The 22,711-nt window shown below is 40.9% G+C and overlaps 1 protein-coding gene across 3 annotated transcripts in view; it reads right to left on the minus strand.

Moving 5' to 3' along the window:
• The window catches only part of gfra1a (gdnf family receptor alpha 1a), a 52,945-nt gene that overhangs the window by 22,991 nt on the left and 7,243 nt on the right, over positions 1-22,711 (minus strand). For 2 of the 3 annotated variants that reach the window (XM_077494564.1, XM_077494566.1), the window contains exon 4: positions 9,695-9,835. The exons of the other annotated variant lie outside the window; for it this stretch is intronic. In XM_077494564.1, the coding sequence (XP_077350690.1) occupies positions 9,695-9,835 (141 nt within the window). The remainder of the gene's footprint in view (positions 1-9,694; positions 9,836-22,711) is intronic. 3 annotated transcript variants of the gene reach the window in all.

A 22,711-nucleotide genomic window follows, 5' to 3' on the forward strand; every position in this document is an offset into this window, starting at 1 on the left:
ATGCATCTAATCCTAAAATTATCATCCATTTCAATATGCATTTAATCATTTCAGTGATATTTTAATGCATTTCCTGACATGAGTCAGTTGGTATACATTTATATCAGTCAGAAAAATTGCCATGGATATAATATGTTGGCAATCGACAGTCGGAGGTGGGATTCGAACCCCGGACCTCATGGTTACTGGGCAATGCACTGAACCAAGTGCGCCACTAAGCAGCATGAGAGAGCTGGTAATGATGATCAGTTACATCTATGGAAGTGGGCGTGGCAAGTGGGACTTGGAAAAAGTTCAATGACAGTCCCATTGAAAATGAATGGAGAAAAGTTGGATATTTAACGTTAAATTGTGCGAGCACTGTAAGTAATGTGGAATCAGACGATACATACCGTCCGGTTTGCGTGGATTTTTGATATTTGATAAGTTGATATTTGAACGATGTCAATCGGAAGTATCGGAAGTAAGTAAGTATCGGAATTAGATTTCTTGCCCTATTTTTATTTCTTAATTAATAGTTTTCAAGAGAATCAATTGTAGTGAAAGTACAAAATGACCGGCAACGTCGGTCAACAATTGAGCTTGTTTTTGTGACACGAGTGGCCGTAACGTTATCGATGTTATCGTCTCTCGTCCACGTGAGAAATTCCTGAAGTCGGTTACAGGAAGACGAGACGAGACGAGACGAGGCAGGACGCTGGAGAGAACAAAAAGGAGAGATTCTCTTTCAAGCGCTGCCAGCGGGCCGCCACAATGCGCCGTGGCCGACTTCCATCCGCACTCAACACCCCCGTGCCTTCATTAAAACGTACGCAAAACTCACGTTCCTCTTCCACAATTCTTTTCACACGGGAGCTTGCTGACTATCTGTCTGACTCTCTTATTTCGATCGATCGATCGATCTATCTATCTATCTCCACCGCTCTCTCTATCTCAATTTTAAAAAAATAAAAATAAAAAAAAGAGGACGGATGGATGCTTTTTTTCCCCAATCGTGGATAAGAAATTCCTGTATAAAATAAATCCTAAAAGCTAAAATTAATCCAAACTAAAAACTATACTTAATCAAAATTTTAATACTACCCAAAAGCAAAAACTACCAAATCATCTCACCAAAATGAGCTCATTGAAAAAAAAAAGGAAAAAAATTAAATGATTTTCTTTTGTTGAAGTGTCTGCTTTGAAAAAAACAACAAAAAAAACAACAACAAAAAAACGCTGCAACATCGTAAGTTACATTTGAACATTTCAATTCATTGCACCACATGTTTCTAATGATCATTATTACCCTTATTACTATTAAGACAGAACGGGATTTTTTCTTTTTTCTTTTTTTTTTGCCAAAAAGTCCAATTCCATAATGTCCGCAGGCTTGAAGTTATTGAGCGTCCCGTCTGACAGACGAGCTTTGTCCTTCAAAAGTGCACATTTGGGTCAAACACAAGCACACGCACGCACATAACATGCAATTAATAGCCCCGCCCCCCACGTTTCCATCTGCTGAATATCACGCCATTCAACCATTTTTTTTTCTTCTTCTTTTTCTTCATGTGTTCTTGTCAAACACAACAAAGGGGACCATTTGAGGACAAACGCCAGTCTCGAATCCATTTTTGCAAATGTTCTTGTAGATTACAAGAAAAAGACATTTTTATTAGTTTTGAACAACACGTTGCACGAACGCTAATAAACTGAAGCCAGTCGGGAAATGTTGGAGTCGCACTCGGTGGGCTCGTTACTGCAAATGACGACAAAATATTAAAAGGTGTTGAAGGTCGTAAAAAGTAAAATCGGCTTTTTGGAGGGGAAGAAGCGTTTTTAATCCGTCCGCCCTCCCTCGATAAGTGCGATTAACCTCCCGGGTGGTTTTTCTCGTTTTTTGATCTCCAGACAAAATCCACCTGTGAAAGGTTTTTTGTGCACGTTCGGGTGTGTCATGGTGAGCGGGGAAAAAAAAAAAGAAAAAAAAAAGTGCTCTGGCACTCCATTCCGCCGCTGGCCAGTGTCCAGAATTTGGCGTTTTTATTGAGGCTACGGCCCAGCGAGGGACAAACAAACTTGACAACGTTCCAGAAAGACGTTGCGTAACCGTCCACATCCCTGGAAATCTTCCCGTTTTCATTTCCCTTGGCCGGCTTTCCGGAGAGGACGCGCGAGCGTTCTGATTTTGCTCCTCGACGATCCCTGCGGCTCACATGTCGCAAAGCTAATTGGTGAGGGAAATCAACGTTTGCAAACTCACGACTGACATTTTTTTTGGTACAACTAACAACTACGGTAATTTAGTGACGGTTCGAATTAGGGGTGGGAACCTGTGACTGCCTCACGATACAATACGATACAAGGGTCATGATAACGATTATCTTACGATAGGACAATACCACCATTGTTGATACTAATGCTAACTTAGCATTAGCTTAGCATGCTAACTTAGCATTAGCTTAGCATTAGCTTAGCATACTAACTTAGCATTAGCTTAGCATGCTAACCTAGCATTAGCTTAGCATGCTAACTTAGCATTAGCTTAGCATTAGCTTAGCATACTAAATTAGCATTAGCTTAGCATGCTAACCTAGCATTCGCTTAGCATGATGACTTAGCATTAGCTTAGCATACTAACTTAGCATTAGCTTAGCATGCTAACTTAGCATTAGCTTAGCATACTAATTTAGCATTAGTTTAGCATGCTAACCTAGCATTCGCTTAGCATGATAACTTAGCATTAGCTTAGCATACTAACTTAGCATTAGCTTAGCATGCTAACTTAGCATTAGCTTAGCATACTAATTTAGCATTAGTTTAGCATGCTAACTTAGCATTAGCTTAGCATTAGCTTAGCATGCTACCTTAGCATTAGCTTATCATTAGCTTAGCATAGTAACTTAGCATTAGTTTAGCATGCTAACCTAGCATTCGCTTAGCATGATAACTTAGCATTAGCTTAGCATACTAACTTAGCATTAGCTTAGCATGCTAACCTAGCATTCGCTTAGCATGATAACTTAGCATTAGTTTAGCATGCTAACTTAGCATTAGCTTAGCATGCTAACTTAGCATTAGCTTATCATTAGCTTAGCATAGTAACTTAGCATTAGTTTAGCATGCTAACTTAGCATTAGCTTAGCATAGTAACTTAGCATTAGTTTAGCACACTAACTTAGCAATAACTTAGCATTAGCGTAGCACGCTAAAGGAAAATGGTCAAATTTAGCTCATCAGTATTTATGTACAACACCTTAGCCATGAACAAGCTCTGGCAGGAAAATGACTACTTCTTGACACATCCTACACAAGTCCGTTTTACGAGCATATCGGAGAGGGGAAATCAATGTTAGCACGTTGCGCACCACAGGATCATCTCATCAACAAGCCTCTGTTGACTTCAATCGGAAGGCGGGAAATAAGGCGAAATTTTGGCCCGATGATCGGGATCTTTGTACCCTGCTTAAGACCAAATGTTTGCGATCACACAATCCATGGATCGTAAATATTGAACAGGTTTAACCTTGACGATTATCAGCCCGAGCGTTTCTTTAGCAGATTGGGCTGGGGAAAAAAAAAAATTCTAAAGACAAATATATTGTGTCTTTAATCGAGAGGCTGAAATCGGCTGTTGATTCCGTTCTCTCAAATTTGAATTCAAGCAACGGTTTGCCGTCCTGGGAGGAAAAACGATTTGCTTTCAGATCTCCGGCGTCGACCGACTCGCAACCCTGCTGAGCTAATTGACGTCCTCGCTTTCAGCCACCAAGCAATTACGCTGATGACGGACGGGTCATGTGATTACCCCCCCCCCCCCCCCCCCCCCACCGCTTGGCATTCATTTTGGAGCCGCTTTTTGTCTAACGCGCGCGTCAAGCTTCCCACCTGCTTGCTTTATTTTTAGCCTTGGCGAGATTCTGCTCTTTTTCTTCTTCAAGATATTTACACCCGAATAACATGTTGCAGCAGTTGACAAAAATATACTGATCTCATCACGTTTTGGATTTGTGAACATGATTTATGAAAAGTATTCATGTGCGCAGATGGCGATTTTGCTAGTTTTGCTCAGTTTTGCTCTGACCAACCAATCACAGGATGGGAAATTGATGACGTCATCAAGGTGGACAGATTTGACATTTGATTGGTTTCAAGAAAAACTCATATTGCTGCAGTTATCTGGATTGCATTCATTTTAGAGCGAAAATTATTTTGATTATTGGTGAATCACAATCGATTAAAAAAAAAATCAGATTTTCAGCTTCTCTCCGATTTCTGAAAGAAGGTTTTAACTTTGGGGGGGAAATTGCAGTTATTTGCAGTTATTTAGCATGCTAAGCTAATGCTAAGCTAATGCTAAACTAATGTTAAGCTAATGTTTAGCTAATGCTAAGCTAATCCTTAGTTAGCACATTAAGCTAATGCTAAGCTAATGCTAAGGTTTAAACAAAACAACAATTATCGTCTTATCGGTCATCAGCATCGGCATTATCTAAATTAGTGGGTTATCGATATCGGTTGAAAATAGCATTATCGTGCATCCCTAATAAAAACATAAATACACAACATATAATAATATTACTACTACTACTACTACTTTGTAATTTTAACATAATTTATCCTTCATAGGCATTCAGCGAGTACCATTCAGCTTTCAGCATTCCCACGCAATTTCTCCACAAATTGCACTTAGTCTCGTTAACTTAACTAATTGTTAATTGCATCACTATTATTATTTTTAATTGGTTGATTAAAACAATTAGCATTAGAACCCTTTAAAAAAAAAGCTGATCTGCAAATAATGCATCAACACGAAGAACTTTGCAAATTCTTTTTGTGATTTGGGATGTACTGTATCTTCCCCAAATGTTTACAGTTGCGATTTCATATCTCAAACGCGTCCAAGTTGGCCGCGCGAAAGTTTGGATTTGCGGCTCGCCGGCTGGCTGGCGGTCGGTCGGTCGGGTTGGCCCACTCGCTGCTTGGCTCGCTCGCTCGCTCGCTCGCTTTGGTCCAAGTGAGTAGACGGCGGAGTTGATTTTCCATGACACACTCCATTTGCTGCTACTTGATATGCCACACGAGCTGCTGTGTAGACACTAACATTAGTCGCGCTCGCTGTCGGGTCGACGCGCGCACACACATCTGTTCCTCAAGCCTGATTTACAATTTCAAAACGCACCCCCCGACACATAAAGCCCGTGAAGCACATCTTATATTTTATGCGGCCTACTAAAGCTAATCAAGTGCGTGGACTTGCTCAGTGGATTTTGGATTTTCATTCAGGCGGAAAATGGGCACCAAAATTCAATGGCTTAATACTATAATGAAGCGTTTCGAGATTTACAGTGATTGTCAACACGATACCTCTTTTTTTTTTTAACCCCTCCCAGACTCTTTAAGCACATTTCAGCTCGTGAAAAAAACTTTCTCAAGTGGTCCTCGACGATCGCTCTGTCATTGTCAGATAACCCGGGTTATTATTGTTTTGGAATTTTTCCATTTTAGTTTGTTTGTATTTTGTGTTTCTAAAATTTAGTTAATTTTAATTAGTTTTCAGCGTAATTATGTCAAGTTTTTATTAGTTTTAATTATTTAATAAATGCTTAGTTTTAGTTAGTTTCAGTATTAGTTTTAGTTTTTTTTTTAAATGTGTATTACTTGTGCGCAAAATTTAAAAACAAACATGGGAGCGACATCATATTTTGGTGCTTTTTTATTGGCTGCTGTGAGATGACATTAATTTTTTCGTTTGTTTTAGTTAATAACCTTGATTCGGAGTCTGAGCCGCACTGTAGTTGTTTACAGTCGAACGTGTACTTTGTCGCCTTGCAGTAGTTTTCCATCACGTTTCATTTACGACTCGATTGAAAGCGCCTCCATTTACCCGAGCGAACCGTCAGTTCGCCGTTCGGGGACGGAGTTTGGCGCCGACTCGTGACTTTGACTTTGCACTTGGAAAGGAAATTGCTTCTTTTTTTTTTTCCTTTTTTTTCACCTCGCTCACTTTTTTTTAAGCGCATTTGCCGGCGCAAGTACATTTCAACCTTCACTTCCCCGAGTTAAGATGCGGCCGCTACTTTGCATGGAAATCTCTGGAGTTGCAGCGCGCCGCCGACCAATGTGGGCCGGCCCCTTTCGCACACACGCATACGCGTGGAGTTTCGGGACGCGAGCGTGTAAGCCGAAGTGCCACCCGCTGACCTTTTTCTTTTGTTACGCCGGCACTTTGACGACCTCGGACGCCTCCATTAACGCTCCCGCTCATATTTTGTGTTCTGAGGCGCGATAAAAAGATAATCCCCCTCTCACAAGGGTTCAAATTATTCAGCGGGACTTTACGCCAGAAGAAAATTGGAGGAGGAGGAGGCCGGCCCGAAGCTTCTTTGTGTTTGGAAAAGTCTGATTTTCATGACAGGAAAGCGTAGTGGCTCACGCTTGGCAAATTAGATTTTGTTTGGAACATTACACTGAGCTAAGTTTTCATTTTAAGACATTTTTGACTGTGATATCGCAACATTAAAACTGTCACAATATATCGTCGTCGTCATGTCGATATATATATATATATATATATATGAGGATTTTGGGACATCCCAATAGCTGGCTTGTTTCATTTCACACTTGATGGTTGGACACACAAAAAAAATTGCACGTTTTTTTTTTTTTTTTTTTGTCATTTGTCCACTTGAGCGAATTCCTGCAAGCAAAGCTGCATGCGCTGCAATTTCTCTAAAAACGTCCAGTAAATCGTCTTGCCTACTCAAATAAATGTTTTCCCCTCCTGTAGCCAAACCTGCTTCCTCTGGCACAACGCCGGCGATAAAAAAATATGAGCTGATATTAAATATGGGAGCGCGGTGTCTTGAGGGCGTAAAGCCAGACAAGAAGTGACAATCAGACGACGCAACGTGAAAAAGCAAAAAAGCGGCGAATCCATTTCATTTATTGCAAATCCTCTTTGGGACGTGCGCAAATCGTCAATTATCGCCGGCACGGCTTTTAGATGACAATTTTGTGGGGCGGGGGGACGGGCAGCGTTTACAGTTAAGCCCGTCGGATGCTTCCCTCATTCCTGTCGGATTCCTTTTTAATTAATCTGGAATGCCGGAGGAGACGCGGTGCCAGCAGTCGGGCCGTGACGGGCGGCGGCGGCGGCGGGAGGGAGGGCGGCACTTATCGCGTCAATCACAAATACGTGCGCTCAAACGGCTTCGACGCTGGACTGCAGATGGAGAAATGAAATGAAAGAAAAAAACAAAAAAAATCTCACTTCCTTTTCCAGGAAATTTAGTCGTATGACTTTCTTCTGATTGCGAGGAAAAGGAACATTTTCGAATGCAAAGTTGTCGGTACGACACGTAATGTACGTGACAAATCCCAAGTGACTTTGCTGTTTAATTCAAGTTTGATTTGTTGAAAGCATTTTGAGGCTCGCAGCGACCTTGTTAGCGTAAACCACACACTTCAAAAGTTCAGTCGTAAGCCGTCCATAACGGGAGCTGGAACTGATTTTCGGAAGACGATGAGATCTTCGTCACGGCCGGAGTTGGACCGCGAGAAGCTTTTCAAACGTCCCGGCTGCCCTCTAAAAATGGAAATGGCGCCATGACACAGCGGGACCATCAGAAATTGGACGTCCTCTTGTCACTCCATCCATCTCGTCTCCGGGGCCTTTGCCGCGGGGAGCGCATCTGCTGCGGGGACTCGTGGAAGGACACGTCCGTCGGACGCCCGTCGCCTGCCTCAACGGCCGAGTCGTTCCCTCAAGTGGGTCGCCGAGGTCCCACACTATGACTACCAGATCCACATTGACGATGGGGATCGTTTGGAATTCATTTGGGACGAAAGGAAGAGCTGGCTTTTCTTCCAAGAGGTCCAGAACGTTGATGCCCCGGTATGTGTTTGGACCACAAGAACTATTGTTGGTTTTGTTACAGACCAATCTGAAAACAAGCCCTGACTACTACGTAGGTCACATTTTAAGAGGTCTTGAAACCTTTGGGGCAGGGTCAACTTCGTTGACCATGATCGGAACCGACATTAACCCTCAAATGATGAACTTGTCGTCCCTGACAGCACGTTTTTTCAAATTACCGTAACTTTCGAACCGTTAGCGCTAGCAACGTAATTCCAACGGATTCGGAAAGCAGAGAAGCGGAGCTTTACGTCGATACCTCATACATTACGGTAGTTGGCAGAATGTCACGTGCGGCGGACGAGGAAATCGTGCGTCAGAGGGGAGCGAGTTCAAATTACCGTAACTCCTGAACCGTTAGCGCTAGCAACGTAATTCCAACTGATTCCGAAAGCAGAGAAGCAGAGCTTTACGTCGTTACCTCATACATTACGGTAGTTGGCAAATGTCAGGTGTGGCGGACGAGGAAATCGTGCGTCAGAGGGGAGCGAGTTCAAATTACCGTTACTCCTGAACCGTTAGCGCTAGCAACGTAATTCCAACTGATTCCGAAAGCAGAGAAGCAGAGCTTTACGTCGTTACCTCATACATTACGGTAGTTGGCAAATGTCACGTGCGGCGGACGAGGAAATCGTGCGTCAGAGGGGAGCGAGTTCAAATTACCGTAACTTCTGAATCATTAGCGCTAGCAACGTAATTCCAACGGATTCCGAAAACAAAGAAGCGGAGCTTTACGTCGATACCTCATACATTACGGTAGTTGGCAGAATGTCACGTGCGGCGGACGAGGAAATCGTGCGTCAGAGGGGAGCGAGTTCAAATTACCGTAACTCCTGAACCGTTAGCGCTAGCAACGTAATTCCAACTGATTCCGAAAGCAGAGAAGCAGAGCTTTACGTCGTTACCTCATACATTACGGTAGTTGGCAAATGTCACGTGCGGCGGACGAGGAAATCATGCGTCAGAGGGGAGCGAGTTCAAATTACCGTAACTTCTGAATCATTAGCGCTAGCAACGTAATTCCAACGGATTCCGAAAACAAAGAAGCGGAGCTTTACGTCGACACCTCATACATTACGGTAGTTGGCAGAATGTCACGTGCGGCGGACGAGGAAGTCGTGCGTCAGAGGGGAGCGAGTTCAAATTACCGTAACTTCTGAATCATTAGCGCGAGCAACGTAATTCCAACGGATTCCGAAAACAAAGAAGCGGAGCTTTACGTCGACACCTCATACATTACGGTAGTTGGCAGAATGTCACGTGCGGCGGACGAGGAAGTCACGCGTCAGAGGGGAGTGAGTTCAAATTACCGTAACTCCTGAACCGTTTGTTATAGCAACATAATTCCAACATATTCTGAGAGCGGGGAAGTGGAGCTTTGCATCGAGACTACATACGTTTACGGTAGGTATTTCTATACATTTACGGCAGATTTTCATGTGTGGAGTAGTGTTTTGCAAGTCTCCGTAACTGAACTATTTGTACTCGCAAAAAAACAAACAAAAACAAAATCTAAACGAGTGCGGAGCTTTCCGTTGAGAGAAAAATAAAAAATGCCACAAAAATAGGATTAAAGCCCGTATCCCACTCAAGGGTGAGCGATTGCGAAGACGGTAGCGAATGTTGATTTCTCGTCAGGGTTCGTTTAAAGGTCACAAACCTTTTGCAAAGAGTTTTGATGCTTTTTGCAACCTTGAACTCACCCTGACGAGGAATCAACAGTCTCTAACGTCGCAGGCGTTGGCCCCTTCATATGGAAATGCAAAAAACGAACACACACAGACACAATGTTGTTACCCAGTATGGCCCAGTTGGGGTGGGCCCTCCTGTTTCTACTGGGGTCCTGCAGGTCGGTTGAAGAGGGGGGGCCCCCCCGGGACCGGCCGCCCACCCTCGCCGGAGACGATGTGGCCGAGCTGCTCCAGGGTTGGGCCCCCTCTGCAAGAAATGCGCTCGGTTCAGGACCCCCGGCCCAGCGCCATCGCAAAAGTCGTTAAGGGGTGGGCGGAGGGGGGCGGGGTTATGACAGACGGGAAAAGTCAAACAAGGACTGGGAAGCTGACTCACATTTTGGCAGGAAGATTTGGTGGAGGGGAGTTTTTTTTTTTTGCTGAGTTTCATTAGCCTTTTACACACATCAGCCCCTTCCACACTGACCACTGAAGCAGACTTTTTCCACAGCTTTGTTTCTCAATTGCCGCGTGGAAAGTAAACAAAGTTGACCCGACTTCCATCAGCGGTGTGAATTTTAATGCCGAAAATGCGCCCGTTCTTCTCCGTTGGAAGCAATTGTCACAATCGAACGATCAAAATGCGTCATTAGCATTCTCATTTCATTGACACCCACGTCACTCACCGGGTCAGGCCCCGCCTTTTCAAGCGACACACATTCAAAGTCACAGACACTACCTCACGATACGATACGCTATGCGATACAAGGCTCACGATAACGATTACCTCACGGTATGACGATACCGCAATTATCGATATATATTGGTCAGGTAATAATAAATCCACCATAATCTACAATAAAACTAATCATAAAATAATAATAATAATAATAATAGTTATAATTCTTAATAATAATATAATATAAATAAATAAATCAAAAAATAAAATAAATAATAAAAATAAAAGATGAATTAAAATAATAATAATAATAATCATCATATAATAAATAATAATAATAAATAAATAAATAAATAAATAATGCAAATAAGAGATTTAAAAAAATAATTTATAATATAATAATAAAATAATCATAATAAAATAATATAACACTTCATATAATATATATATATATATATATATATATATATATATATATATATATATATATATATATACATACACACATACATATAAGCTCATCAGTCTTCTTCGCCTGAAGATTTCCGTCCACTTCACTACCACTCTTCTGAGGTGCTCCCCCTAGTGGCCCGCCAAGTAATTACTCAATAAGTCATCAACAATGGAGCCGTTGTAGTGGCTGAATATTAACTGCAAATATCGCAATACTTGTGTCGGCGTATCGATCATCTATCGGGAGATAAAGTATCATGATTTATTGCGATATTGATATTTCGTCACACTCCTAGTAGACACGACATCGTCAAACACGAGTGTAGCGAAGTGGACCAAAATCTATTTTCATGGGATGACTTCAGTGCTCGATTGTAGGAATATCCGCCCAAGCTGCCTTGACGTTATTTCTCGCCTGTAAATATAGTCGACATCATCCTCACCCGCTTTTTCCCACCACACAAGTTGACTGGCATCGTGAAAGGGGCCACAGGAGAAGCAGCGAGAGGCATCTTTGTGTACGTCTTCTCTTTCATGTTTGCTCTTTGTAAACAATCTGAACGATCGGCCGCCCACTCACAAAGACGAGAGAAATTTCCACTCAAGTGGAACACAAAAGGGGCCCCGCGAGCAGGAGGGATGTTTTTCCCGGATTAGCCGCTGAAAAGGACGACAGTCGTTTGGCGATCGATGAGGACGAGCGCAAAACAGAAGCTTCCTCGGCAAATTGGGGTCCGCGCGGACGCACGTGGATTTGTTGGTTTAGGGGCCACTGGCAGATGAAAGGAATGCAAATGCGCGCGCTGATGACCTCATTTAACATGGCGGAGAGCAAACACGGGCGCAAAATGAGCTGCTGAGGATGTTTGCTTTTTGGAAGATTGCTGGCTTTTTGTCAACAAAATGAGGCGTCTCTATTAAGGTTGACCAAACTTTAACGAGCCAAGCCGACAAGAGAAAAATCTCACAACAAACGAGAATGTCCCAAAAAGTAGAAAATGTACAACATTTAAAATAGCACTGCATTGAAAGTGAATGTAAACCCAAACGTTCATTTCATAAAGTGTGATAATTGTACTTATGGACGTATGATTCGTGTGTTGGATGTGTGCCTTTAAGGGGCGTGGCCTGCTAAGCCAGGTTGTGATCTGCACGCTGTAAAATGCAGACAAAGTCAGTCACGTCCACTGATCTGAATATATGACTGGATAGCCGATAGGCCAAGACTTTTGAAGCCACGAGGCGGCCATATTGCTCCTCCCAAGAAACCTTTCTTGGCATGACATCCTATACAGTCGTCTGCTTGTGAGGTGGGAGGAGCAAGATGGCCGCCCCGTGACTTTAGCGGCTTGCGCGGGCATGTATCGGCTATTCTTCAAACTCGCGGTGGGAAGCTACATTCAGTTAGCTAACGGCGTGTACTTTTTATCCAGAAGTTGAGGAATACTGTACAATAAAACAAATGTACAAACGTATTGAAGCTACAATAAGTGCAAAATAGTGACTATAGGGAAGGACAACCGTATTTTTATAACAAAAATGCCATGAAATCCTTTGGTCCTGCTTGTTGTTTTTTGGGAAAGCGACAAGCGGGTGCGTTTAATCACAGAGTAGCCGCGTGGTGTCCACTCTAGAGGAAATTCCATTAAGACCGAAAACCTCCCAAGGCTGACACTTTAATCCCGCCGGGCCGACAGCTCTGAAAGCTCGGCCCGCTGACGGCGCCTGCCTGCCTGCCTGTGGACACTCGCCACCCTGACCGGCACGATTATTACCCCGACGCATCGCTTAACACGCCGTGCGAATTATGCAAATGGCCACTCAAACTAAAACTGCGTGTTGGGTTTGCATCCCAGCCTGTAAAAGCTGACATGTGACATCTTTTTGGATGGGGGGGGGGACGTCGTGTCGGGTTGTTATCTGAATGCGGGAAGCCGCAACAGCCATGTGAACATGCACGAGATACGGCAACGTCACACTTGGCGGGGGTCTGTGCAGAAGGCAATTTTGCAGGTTCGCTATGTGAAAAAGCTTGTGCAAAACCTGTAAATTAGTGGTGTGCGATACTACAAATTTTGGTATCATCCGATACCAAGTAAACACAAGGCCAGTATCGCCGTTAACGATTATAGTATATACCGTGATTTTTCATTTTATTTTTTAAAATTAAGGTTCCTGTCTCAGTGAACTGCGTATTCACAATCAAATTTCAACCTTCAAGTGTTTGGTATCATTTCGATAAATAAGTAGCTGTATCACAATCAAATTTCAACCTTTAAGTGTTTTTGTGATGTTTCTTTTTTTTTTGAAGGGACAAAATGAGGACAGTTAATTGATAAATAGAAAATACTTTATCAATGTTTTCCCCGCCAGAAACATTCCAACCATGACAAAATAAGTTTTTAACGTTCTTAAAGTGCACAAAGTGATCATATAAAAAGGAATGTAAACAAATACTTTATCATATGCTGCTCAGAAACGACTACGAGATCGATATTTTAGCGTCAGTATCGAACCGATATCGATATTGGGTTGGTATCGACAATATCGATATTTGGATCGATCCGGCTAACCTCTACTGTAAATGACTTGATGTATACTAGACAGATCAATTTTGAGTCCATTTTCATTTGAAGCGACACGTCTTCATGGCGCTCTCGAACCTCCCCGCGCTGCCGTCAGCACGCGCGAGCGAGCGAGTTAATTGCGGCGTATTTGCATGCGCGGCAAAGCGACGGCGGGCGGCGGAGCCGTCGGATCTGGCGCCGGGCCACCTCCTGCTGATTTGGAGCTGTCAGCCGCATTTATTAATGATGACAAATGGCCCCCGCAGCGCCGCCATCCAATAAAAGGTCTCTCGGAGGGCCTCAAACCTGTTCGCCTTTCGACTAAATGATTTTTCTTGGCCCGCCCGCCAGCCAGCCGGCCGGCGGTCCCGGCCGGCGACCCAGCGTCCGTCGCAAACGCCCGACAGCTGGATGCCACCGTCGCGACGCGGCAACGGGATCAATTAGGAGGCCGGCTGACAGGTGGCGCTGTGGGGGGGTTGAGGAAAAAAAGGAGTGTTTGACCTTTGCAAGGATTTGAATGAAAGACAATTTGACTACTAACGCCTCATAACTGTTTTCATTTAATCTGCTAACAGGTACGAAATGAGCAGTTTTAAATTTGGGCCGGATAACCACAAACTGACTGGACGCAAATAAACCAAATATGCAATTTAGCATCGGCCATCTGTCTTGTTTATGTGGTTCACATTTGGTAGCGAGCAGACCTTGAAAGCTCACCTTGAAAGGAAAGAGACAAAAATGGCCTTTTCAAACCAATGTGGCGCCTCTTTTGGGCGTGGCTTCTTCAGACACTTTGGTGGGTCTAGTCGTGATAGACATGCCCACAAAATTTCATGCGGCCAAGTCAAACTTAAAGAAGTGTATAAGTTACTCAGGATTAAAAAACATTTTTTTTTTTTTAAGTATTTTTTTTTTAGGAGTTTATTGGATTTTTTTTCTTTTTTTCGGAATCATGTTATTTTCTTGTTTTTTTTTTTGCTGATTTTTTATGTATATATATATATATATATATATATGTATATATATATATATATATATATATATATATATATATATTAGGGGTGTTAAAAAAATCGATTCGGCGATATATCGCGATACTACATCGCGCGATTCTCGAATCGATTCAATAATAGGCAAAATCGATTTTTTTTTTTTAGGATTCACACCTTAAGCATGGAAGAATGTTATATGAACGGAACATTAAGCCTTAATATTTTATTTTAATGCTGTTCAAACATGAAACAGATTACAACCTCTATAAGACTGAAATTTCAGATAAATGAATAATACATTTTCATATAAATCTTACACTCTACAAGCTTACTGATTAGTATTTTCTAAATTTGAATGAAAAAAATCGCAACAATCGACTTATAAATTCGTATCGGGATTAATCGGTATCGAATCGAATCGTGACCTGTGAATCGTGATACGAATCGAATCGTCAGGTACGAGGCAATTCACACCCCATATATATATATTTTTTTGTCATTAATAAAAATACATTCCAAAAAAGAGAAATACATATATAAAATCAATAAATTAATCAAAAAACGGGGGAAAAATAAACTTAAAAAGAAAAACAATAAAGAAATTATTCAAAAAAGAATGAAAAAGATAAATACAAAAAATTTGATATCTCAGAAAACAAAAACAAATATTCCATGAAACAGGAGAAAACTACTTTGAGAAAAAACAGAAAAAAAACAGGAAAAATATCCAGAAAAAAAGAAAAAAAAACATATTCAGAAAAAAAAATCCATAAAACAAAAAAAAAATTATTTGGAAAAACGCTGAAAAAAGATTTAAGATGCTTAAAAAAATAACTTAAAAAAGAAAAAGAATTAAAAAAATATATTACATAAAATATAAATAACATAAATTAACAAAAAATGATATATTTCACAAAACAGAAAAAAATACTCCATGAAACACAAGAAACAAAAAACTTTCCGAAAAACAGAAAAGTTTTCTGAAAAAGTTTTAAAAAATAAAACGGAAAAAAACCAGGAAAAATATCCCCAAAAACTCAATCTTTTTGGCAAGTTCGGCTTGTCCATTTCTCTATTTGAAATTTGGTAGGAATGAGACAAACTTTCTCGGGACAAATTTGTTTCTGAGGGACTCCTAAAAAATGTGCAAAATGAAATGCAGGTAAAAATGATTATTTTTTGCCTGCCAAGAGTTTTTGCATCCGGGAAAGGCCAGAAAATGGAGACAAATTTGGCCCGAGAGCAACAACAACAACAACAACAAAGAAACAAAAACCGCATTCCAATGGGGCTCTAAATCTCCAGAGAGGGAATAACGGCAGCAAAACTATTTCGGGAGAAGTCGTTTCCAAACTCATTCCATCCGGCGACACTTTCATGAGCTTTTTCCTTAAATGAGAGCCTGATGGGCTCCTCAAAGCATTTCAACTGGATAATCGCGTTTTTTTTAATACCTGCCGCTAATAATTTGTGGACATGGCGCATTGCTTCCCCTTTTCCCCGACTGCGGCGGTAAACATCTCCATGGCAACAGGGCCGGACCACTCCGGGGATGATGGACTACTTCATGAGAAAAGTGTGAAGTAGACCGCAGAGACTTGTGCTCTGTAAAGCAGCGAGCGAGCACAAGCGAGTGGCGCAAATGTAAAAAAGCCCATTTGGATTGCCAACACGTTGCGGTCGGCTAACAAACGCTCGGCCGGTCACGTCTCGCGAAACTTAAACACGGTCAGTCAAGTCAGCATCATTTTCCCAATGTCGTTAAGTCGCAACGGGCCATTTTCATGTCGATTGGTCAATATTGTAAACAAGCAAGTGCATATATATATGATATATTGATATAAATATGATATAAAAATATAAATTGGAATTGGTTTTCTGTAAATTGCCTCATATATATATATATATATATATATATATATATATATTTTGAATTTTGGCACTTTTGGTTCTCCATAATGGAGCAGCTGTTGTCAACAGAAGATGTCCGTGTGGCTCGTGTGACGTGATGTTTGACAAGAAGCGTTGCTAGCCAGCTAGCTAGCTAGCTAGCATTTGCTTGTTTGCTAGTTCTTGTTTCGTTTTTTTTCCGACCACAAAAGGGAGCCAATATAGCGATTCACTTTTTGATACTTGTCGGGTTTTATTGTTGTGTGTTGTGTTTATTGTAGTGCACTAGCGCTAGCTAAGGGCTAAATAGCGAACGAGGGGAAACCGGACAAGGGGCGTACAGGTGTAACCGTTGCAAAGTCAAAACAAAAATACTGAGTGACAGTTGCCACCGGACAGCTTCGTCAATCCCGCATCGTCCGATATCACGGTTTCCATCCCAAAAAACGATGGATTTGAAAATGCGCCCTGTTGACATCCTCAGCAACAACCGCATCCAAGTGCAAATCTTGCTGACGTCTCCTCTCCCGCATCAGCGCCGAAAAAAAACAAGAAAAAAACCGGAGAGTAACGTTTGGAGAGACAAGGTCAGCGAAAGCCAATCCCAACAGGGCCGCTTCCTCCTCTGCCGGCCGGCCAGACAACGGCAGGCTGCGCGCGTCCATCACCGACTCAAGAATAGAAAGTGCTTTGGAAGCTTCTGCGAGGGCAGGAAAAAAAAAAAAAAAAGAAGAGAAAAATCAATGGATTGTTGTCGACACGGCCTCAAGTTTCCAATCTGACACGACGCGCTATCGATTGACCGCACCAGACCGACTCGAGTCGGACGACACCAGATTGACAAAAGATGTCACGTCAGATGGTCCGACAAACTTTTCAATCTATGCAAACTTATGAAACCAGAAATAAAAATAAACGCAAATATCGACTGACAAATAAGTCACTTCATGTTCAAGCATTCAAACACAGCAAGATCTAAAGAGCTTTTTTTTTTTTCTTTTTTTTCCCTTCAAATACATTTTTATACATGGATTTAGGATTAGTGTGGTTTGACTTTAAGAAAATAGATTTTTTTTAAATATTCTTCTTCTTATTATCATTATGATTATTATTATTATGTATTTTGATCTTTATTTATTTATTTATTTTAAAAAATATCACATTTTTTAGTTTAATCGTGTTTTCCCATTTTGCTTGAATAAAGCAAATGACAATCAATCAATTTTGTTTTTATCCAAATTAAAAATAATTCTCACGTTATTTATTTATTTTTTTTCTTCTTTTCCACAAATTATGGTTTCTAATTTTGACACCACCCACTTTGGAAGAGCAAGTGAATGGTTTAAAAAAAAAAAAAAGTAAAAAAAAAAAAAGTTCTGTTTAAAAATCTTTTTTTAAAACATACATCAAATAAATTTTACAAATGGATGAAAATCTTAAAAATATTTTGAAAAACTTAAAAATCTGTTTTCTGATTGTAACCGATTTTGTCTCAAATATATATATATATATTTTTTTTAAATACATCTGATTGATGAATTTACAATTCGAGATTCGCCTTAAAAAATACCACTTTTTTTTTTCCCCCCACATTTCCGAAGTTGTGATGTTGAGTGGAATGATGTCACAGACGCTTGAAGGAATTTGGCTGCCAGATGATTCTTTTCTGGGAAATGATGACGATGATGAGGATGGAAGGTGAAAATCAATGACTTGATCACCTCACAGACCACCAAGTCCGTCGACATCTCCTCGCCTCGTGCTCACCTCTGTTTTTAATCGTCTTCTTTTTGTGCAGTTGCACATCCAGCTCGACCATCATTATTATTATCATGATTATGATTATTATCGTAACGTACGAGCAGGGCTTGTGCTGAGGTCAGCGGCGTATCCACGACGACCGCGTCTTACATTATAATAGAGGGTGTCCCAAAACGGTGACCTCATTTTCATAGTCTGATAAGACTCACACAAATTAATTCATTACAAGATGAGAAGGAAAATAAAGGGGACAAATTGTTTTGTTTTGTTTTGTTTTTTCCCCCCACAATTTAATAACATTTCTGTGGAATGTTTTCATCAAAACACCCCGAGGATCAACAATTTCAGAACCCTTAATTAATTTCTTGTGAAATAAAATCGGGCTTTTTTCAGATGTTTACGTCGTAGCTGTCTGGAGATTTATGCCAATATGGACTTTTTTTTTTTTTTTTTTTTGTCTGCGCACATTTCTCAGTCATCCAGAAAGCTTGTTGATTTCCTCCCCCGAGATTGACCGGCTCCCGCTAAGGAGCCGTTTGACTCAAGCGGAAGAGTCCAAATTGTTAGCTCGTGAACGCGGTCTTGTTGTCTCGACAAGCAATCGACGTTTTCACGGAAGCGCGTCCGGATCGCAATCGGGACTAAATTAGCCCATCGACGCTTGCTGAGAGGATCGCAAAAGACGAAAGATTTGTCTTTTGAACACAACACAAACAAATCATTTTCCAAGAGTGCCGGCTCGAGACGACCGGGCGATATTTGGACCATTAGTAGTAGCCATGTAACAATAACGGCAATATTGTGATATTGTGAAATTAAAACTGCCAAAATATCGTCATTGTGATATTTAAAAGCAACACATCTGTTCAAAAAGTCAGGTTGATTTCCATTTGTGCAGTTCCAGCACCCTCTGGTGGCTAGTTTTAGTGCAGTTTAATTTTCACAAGGCATGTTTTGGCCCTTCTATGTTTCAAATTCATGCTAATTAACGTAATATGCTTGTGAAGCGAGTCAATATGTGGAGGAACCTCCCCACAATATGGTGATAATTATCATATTGTGATATAAAATGCACCTGCTTTAATGATGCTGCTATCAAGACAAAGAAAAAGCGTGTTAATTGCTAAGTGCTAATCGCTCAATGCGTCCTTCATTTTCTTCCTTCTCTACTTTTGAGTTTCATTGACTGTCTGTTGGTCATAAGTAGCAGGATTACAATATTGGAGCGGAGGTGCTCCCCCTAGTGGCCTGTGAAGTAATTGCTCAATAAGTCATGAACAATGGAGCCTTTATAATGGCTGTATGTTAACTACAAATATCGCGATATTTGCGTAGGCGTATCGATAACCTATCGGGAGAGCGAGCGTCACGATTTATCGCGATCTCGATATATATCGTCAGACTCGTAACGGACGTGGGAACGTGACAAGCTCAACTTTGTAAACTTGGTGAGCCTCCATGAAGAACATCAAAGACTGCAAATGTTGTCAGTCAGCCAAGTGTGAATTTTGGAAAGAGGAGGAAAAAAAAAAAAAAAGTGCGTAAAGATCAGGCAAGATGCTCCTTCACGGGAAAACTAAATCCTCTTTCTACCTCGGAACTCCTCCGCATTCCCCGACCGACCGACCGACTTTATCTGCCATGAGCACGCACGCACGCACGCACACGCAGACGCGCAAGCTTATCTCCACAAATTGGCAGCTGGTAATGCACAAATGTCAAAGGGCCGAGGGGGGTCAGATCCCCCCCCCCCGCAACATTTTCTGCAAGCAAATAAAGTGTGTCTGCTTCAGCTTTCTGGCTAAGTGGATTTGTTGAAAACATCAACAAAAAATGGAAACTTTGACCAAATGTTGCATTTTTTTCAAATAACTCCCATCTTAACTCATTTGCTCCCAAAAACGTATAAATATGTTCTATTTTACATGTTTTAAGTGTCCCAAAGATGTATTTATTCGTTGTTTTTTTTGTTTTCTTTATGCTAGAGCATCCAGAAGGCTTTGATGCAGCCTCGCTCTAACGGTTGAAGAAATGGTAGTTATTACAAAAACCGCCAGCAGCTGGCAGCAGAGTATAAGAGATCAACCAGGGCAACAAGCTCTTTTTGTCAGTGTTTTTACCAGGAATGTGAATATCGATGAAACTTAGCTATATGCTCGTGCTTATTGCTGCAAAACGGAAACAGATGAAAATATACTTTTTTTTTTTTTTGTGTTTTCCTGATGAAAGAAGAGACTCAACTTTCTTTTGGCAGGTTCCACGTTTTTACAGCAATAGAACACAATATGATGTGGGCCTTGCAAAATCAGTCCAAATCCGTATGTATATGAGGGGTGTAACGATAGGCATGACTTATTGAGCAATTACTTGGCGGGCCACTGGGGAAGATATTTCCATTGACTGGGCAGGAGACATCCGACTTTTTGAAGCGTTATTTGAAAAGCTCCGCCCGCCGTACCACGTGACGAGCGCGAACGGCCGCAAAGGGGTTTTCCTTCCCCCTTTTGATATTGCGAAGGACTTCCCGACGGACGGACGGACGGATGTGGCCACGCGCGGCGCTTGAAGTGTCGACGCATCGTCGAGTGGGTGATGATGATGATGATGATGATGATGATGATGATGATGCTCGCCGGCAGCCAACAGGGAGGAAGGAGGAGGAGGATGCAGATTAAGGAGCGAGGGGGCGAGACAAACACACACACACACACACACACACAGCCAGGCAGCGAACAAGTGAGGAGGGGTGAGGAAAAAAAAAAAAAAAAAAGAAAGCAAAACCTCCCTAACAAGCCGGGGAAGCAGTTTGTAATTACTGCAGGGATGCTTGTCAAACATGCAGGTTGGAAAAGAAATTGCTCCCGAGCACAGGCGGGGATTGCCGCTAATCCAAATTGCAGCAGGGGTGGCAAAAGTATGGCCGGGGGCCGCCGATGATTTACACGCACGCACAATCGCAAATATTGGGACATGGAATTTCTATTTTTTCTTTTTTTTTTTAGCGGCACGAGACAGGAAATAGTTTGCAAATGCATCGTCGGTGTTGGAAATTTAACACGGGTCTAATATATTACATTTTCTCCTGTTTGCACTTAAGACTTTTTTTTTTTTTGACATAACCTGGTAAATTAAAATAGTAATTAATAATATAATGAATAAAAAAAAGAAATTAAATTACAGAGCATTGAGATTTTCCTCAATCCCAAACTAATCCATTGGAAAATAGCGCACAGCTTAAATTGTGATTTATAAATTGATATCAATTATCTCAACAAATAATTGGTTCTTTGATTTATTTTAAATTGTTGTTGTATAGATATGAAGTCAAATTGGTTGGTTACTTCTCTAACGTTTTAATTATAAAAACACAATTTAAAAATGATAAAGAACTATTATTTCACGAACTACTATTTAAGAATTATTATTGATAATTTCAGAACTATTTATTTATCATTTTTATTTAGATTTTATTCATCAAACTAAATAATTGGTTAATTAATTTTAATTTAATTTAAATTAAAATATGATTAAATTAACTTTCATATTTGAATTTAATTTAAATTAAAAAATGATTAAATTAACTTTCATATATGTATTTAAGTCAAAAATAGCATCAAAACTTGTAAAACAAAAATTGTAACAATTTAAAAACAAGGTGAAGTATTGCTTTAATCTCACAATAAGCTATTTCAATTACTTTTTTGAAAAAAAAAATGATGGTTATACTTTTAGATATAAATTATTTATGAATATTACAAAAATGAGTGGTCCGTTACTTATAACTTTATTATGAATATAATCCAAATGATGACATAAGAAGTCAAATTGTACATGTTCAATCGTGTATTTCTTTAAATGAAGGATTTATTTGTTTACTTGGTTATGAAATCATGCTGAAAAATGATTTCTTTCCTTGAGCACAAAAGTTTGCACTTGGAAGTTTCTCCTGTGAAAACTTTGACGTCCGCTTCCTTGCCAAGGTGCCAGAGGAGGTTTTTTTTTTTTGCATTCCGGCTTCCACACAAAGCAAAAGTCAGCGGGAAGATTCTTAAGTGGCACTTTTAGGGGAAGCCTCTAATGTAAATCTCATCAGTTTGCACACGGCACGCCTGGCCGCTGCCCAGACGCTCCATTATGTCACGTTTGTCAGCCTGACTTTGACATTTTCTCTCATCATACTCCTCCGAAAGACCTTTTCTTTTAAAAGGCTCTTTGGCGCAACATCCTTTTCAATCTGGCTCGTCGACTTGGCAGGGACGGGGTGAAATGTGCGCGGTTTGCGCTCGACGGGCTGCCGAGGGAATAAAAAAAACAAACGGACAAAAACGGGACAAGGAAGCGCTTTTCAACGAAAGACGTTACGCGCACGTGATGAGAGCGTGCGATTAATTTAAAGCTCAAAATAGTTTGCTGCCTCAACGGGATGCCACAGGAAGAAATATAGATATATCAATCATTTTGTTGAATTCAAATAAAATCACAATAACATATGTGGGAATGCTGAAGCATTCCCACATATGTTATTGTGATTTTTATTTTCCACACTTTTTTACCGCGTAACAACTCCCACATAATACTTCCAATTTAGCTAGTTTCAAAATTGACGCCTCCCGTGGTACATATCGTCTAGTTCCACATTGCTTACAGTATTTGCACGATTTAATGTTTTATAATAAACTTTTCCCCATTCATTTTCATTGAACTTTTTCTATGTATCGCTTTCCACGCCCACTTCCATACATCCAACTTATCATCATTATCAGGTGTCCAATACTGCTCGATGGCACAGCTGGTAAAGC

The sequence above is a fragment of the Festucalex cinctus genome, chromosome 14, assembly GCF_051991245.1.
Source record: "Festucalex cinctus isolate MCC-2025b chromosome 14, RoL_Fcin_1.0, whole genome shotgun sequence".
In the NCBI taxonomy this organism is placed as follows: domain Eukaryota; kingdom Metazoa; phylum Chordata; class Actinopteri; order Syngnathiformes; family Syngnathidae; genus Festucalex; species Festucalex cinctus.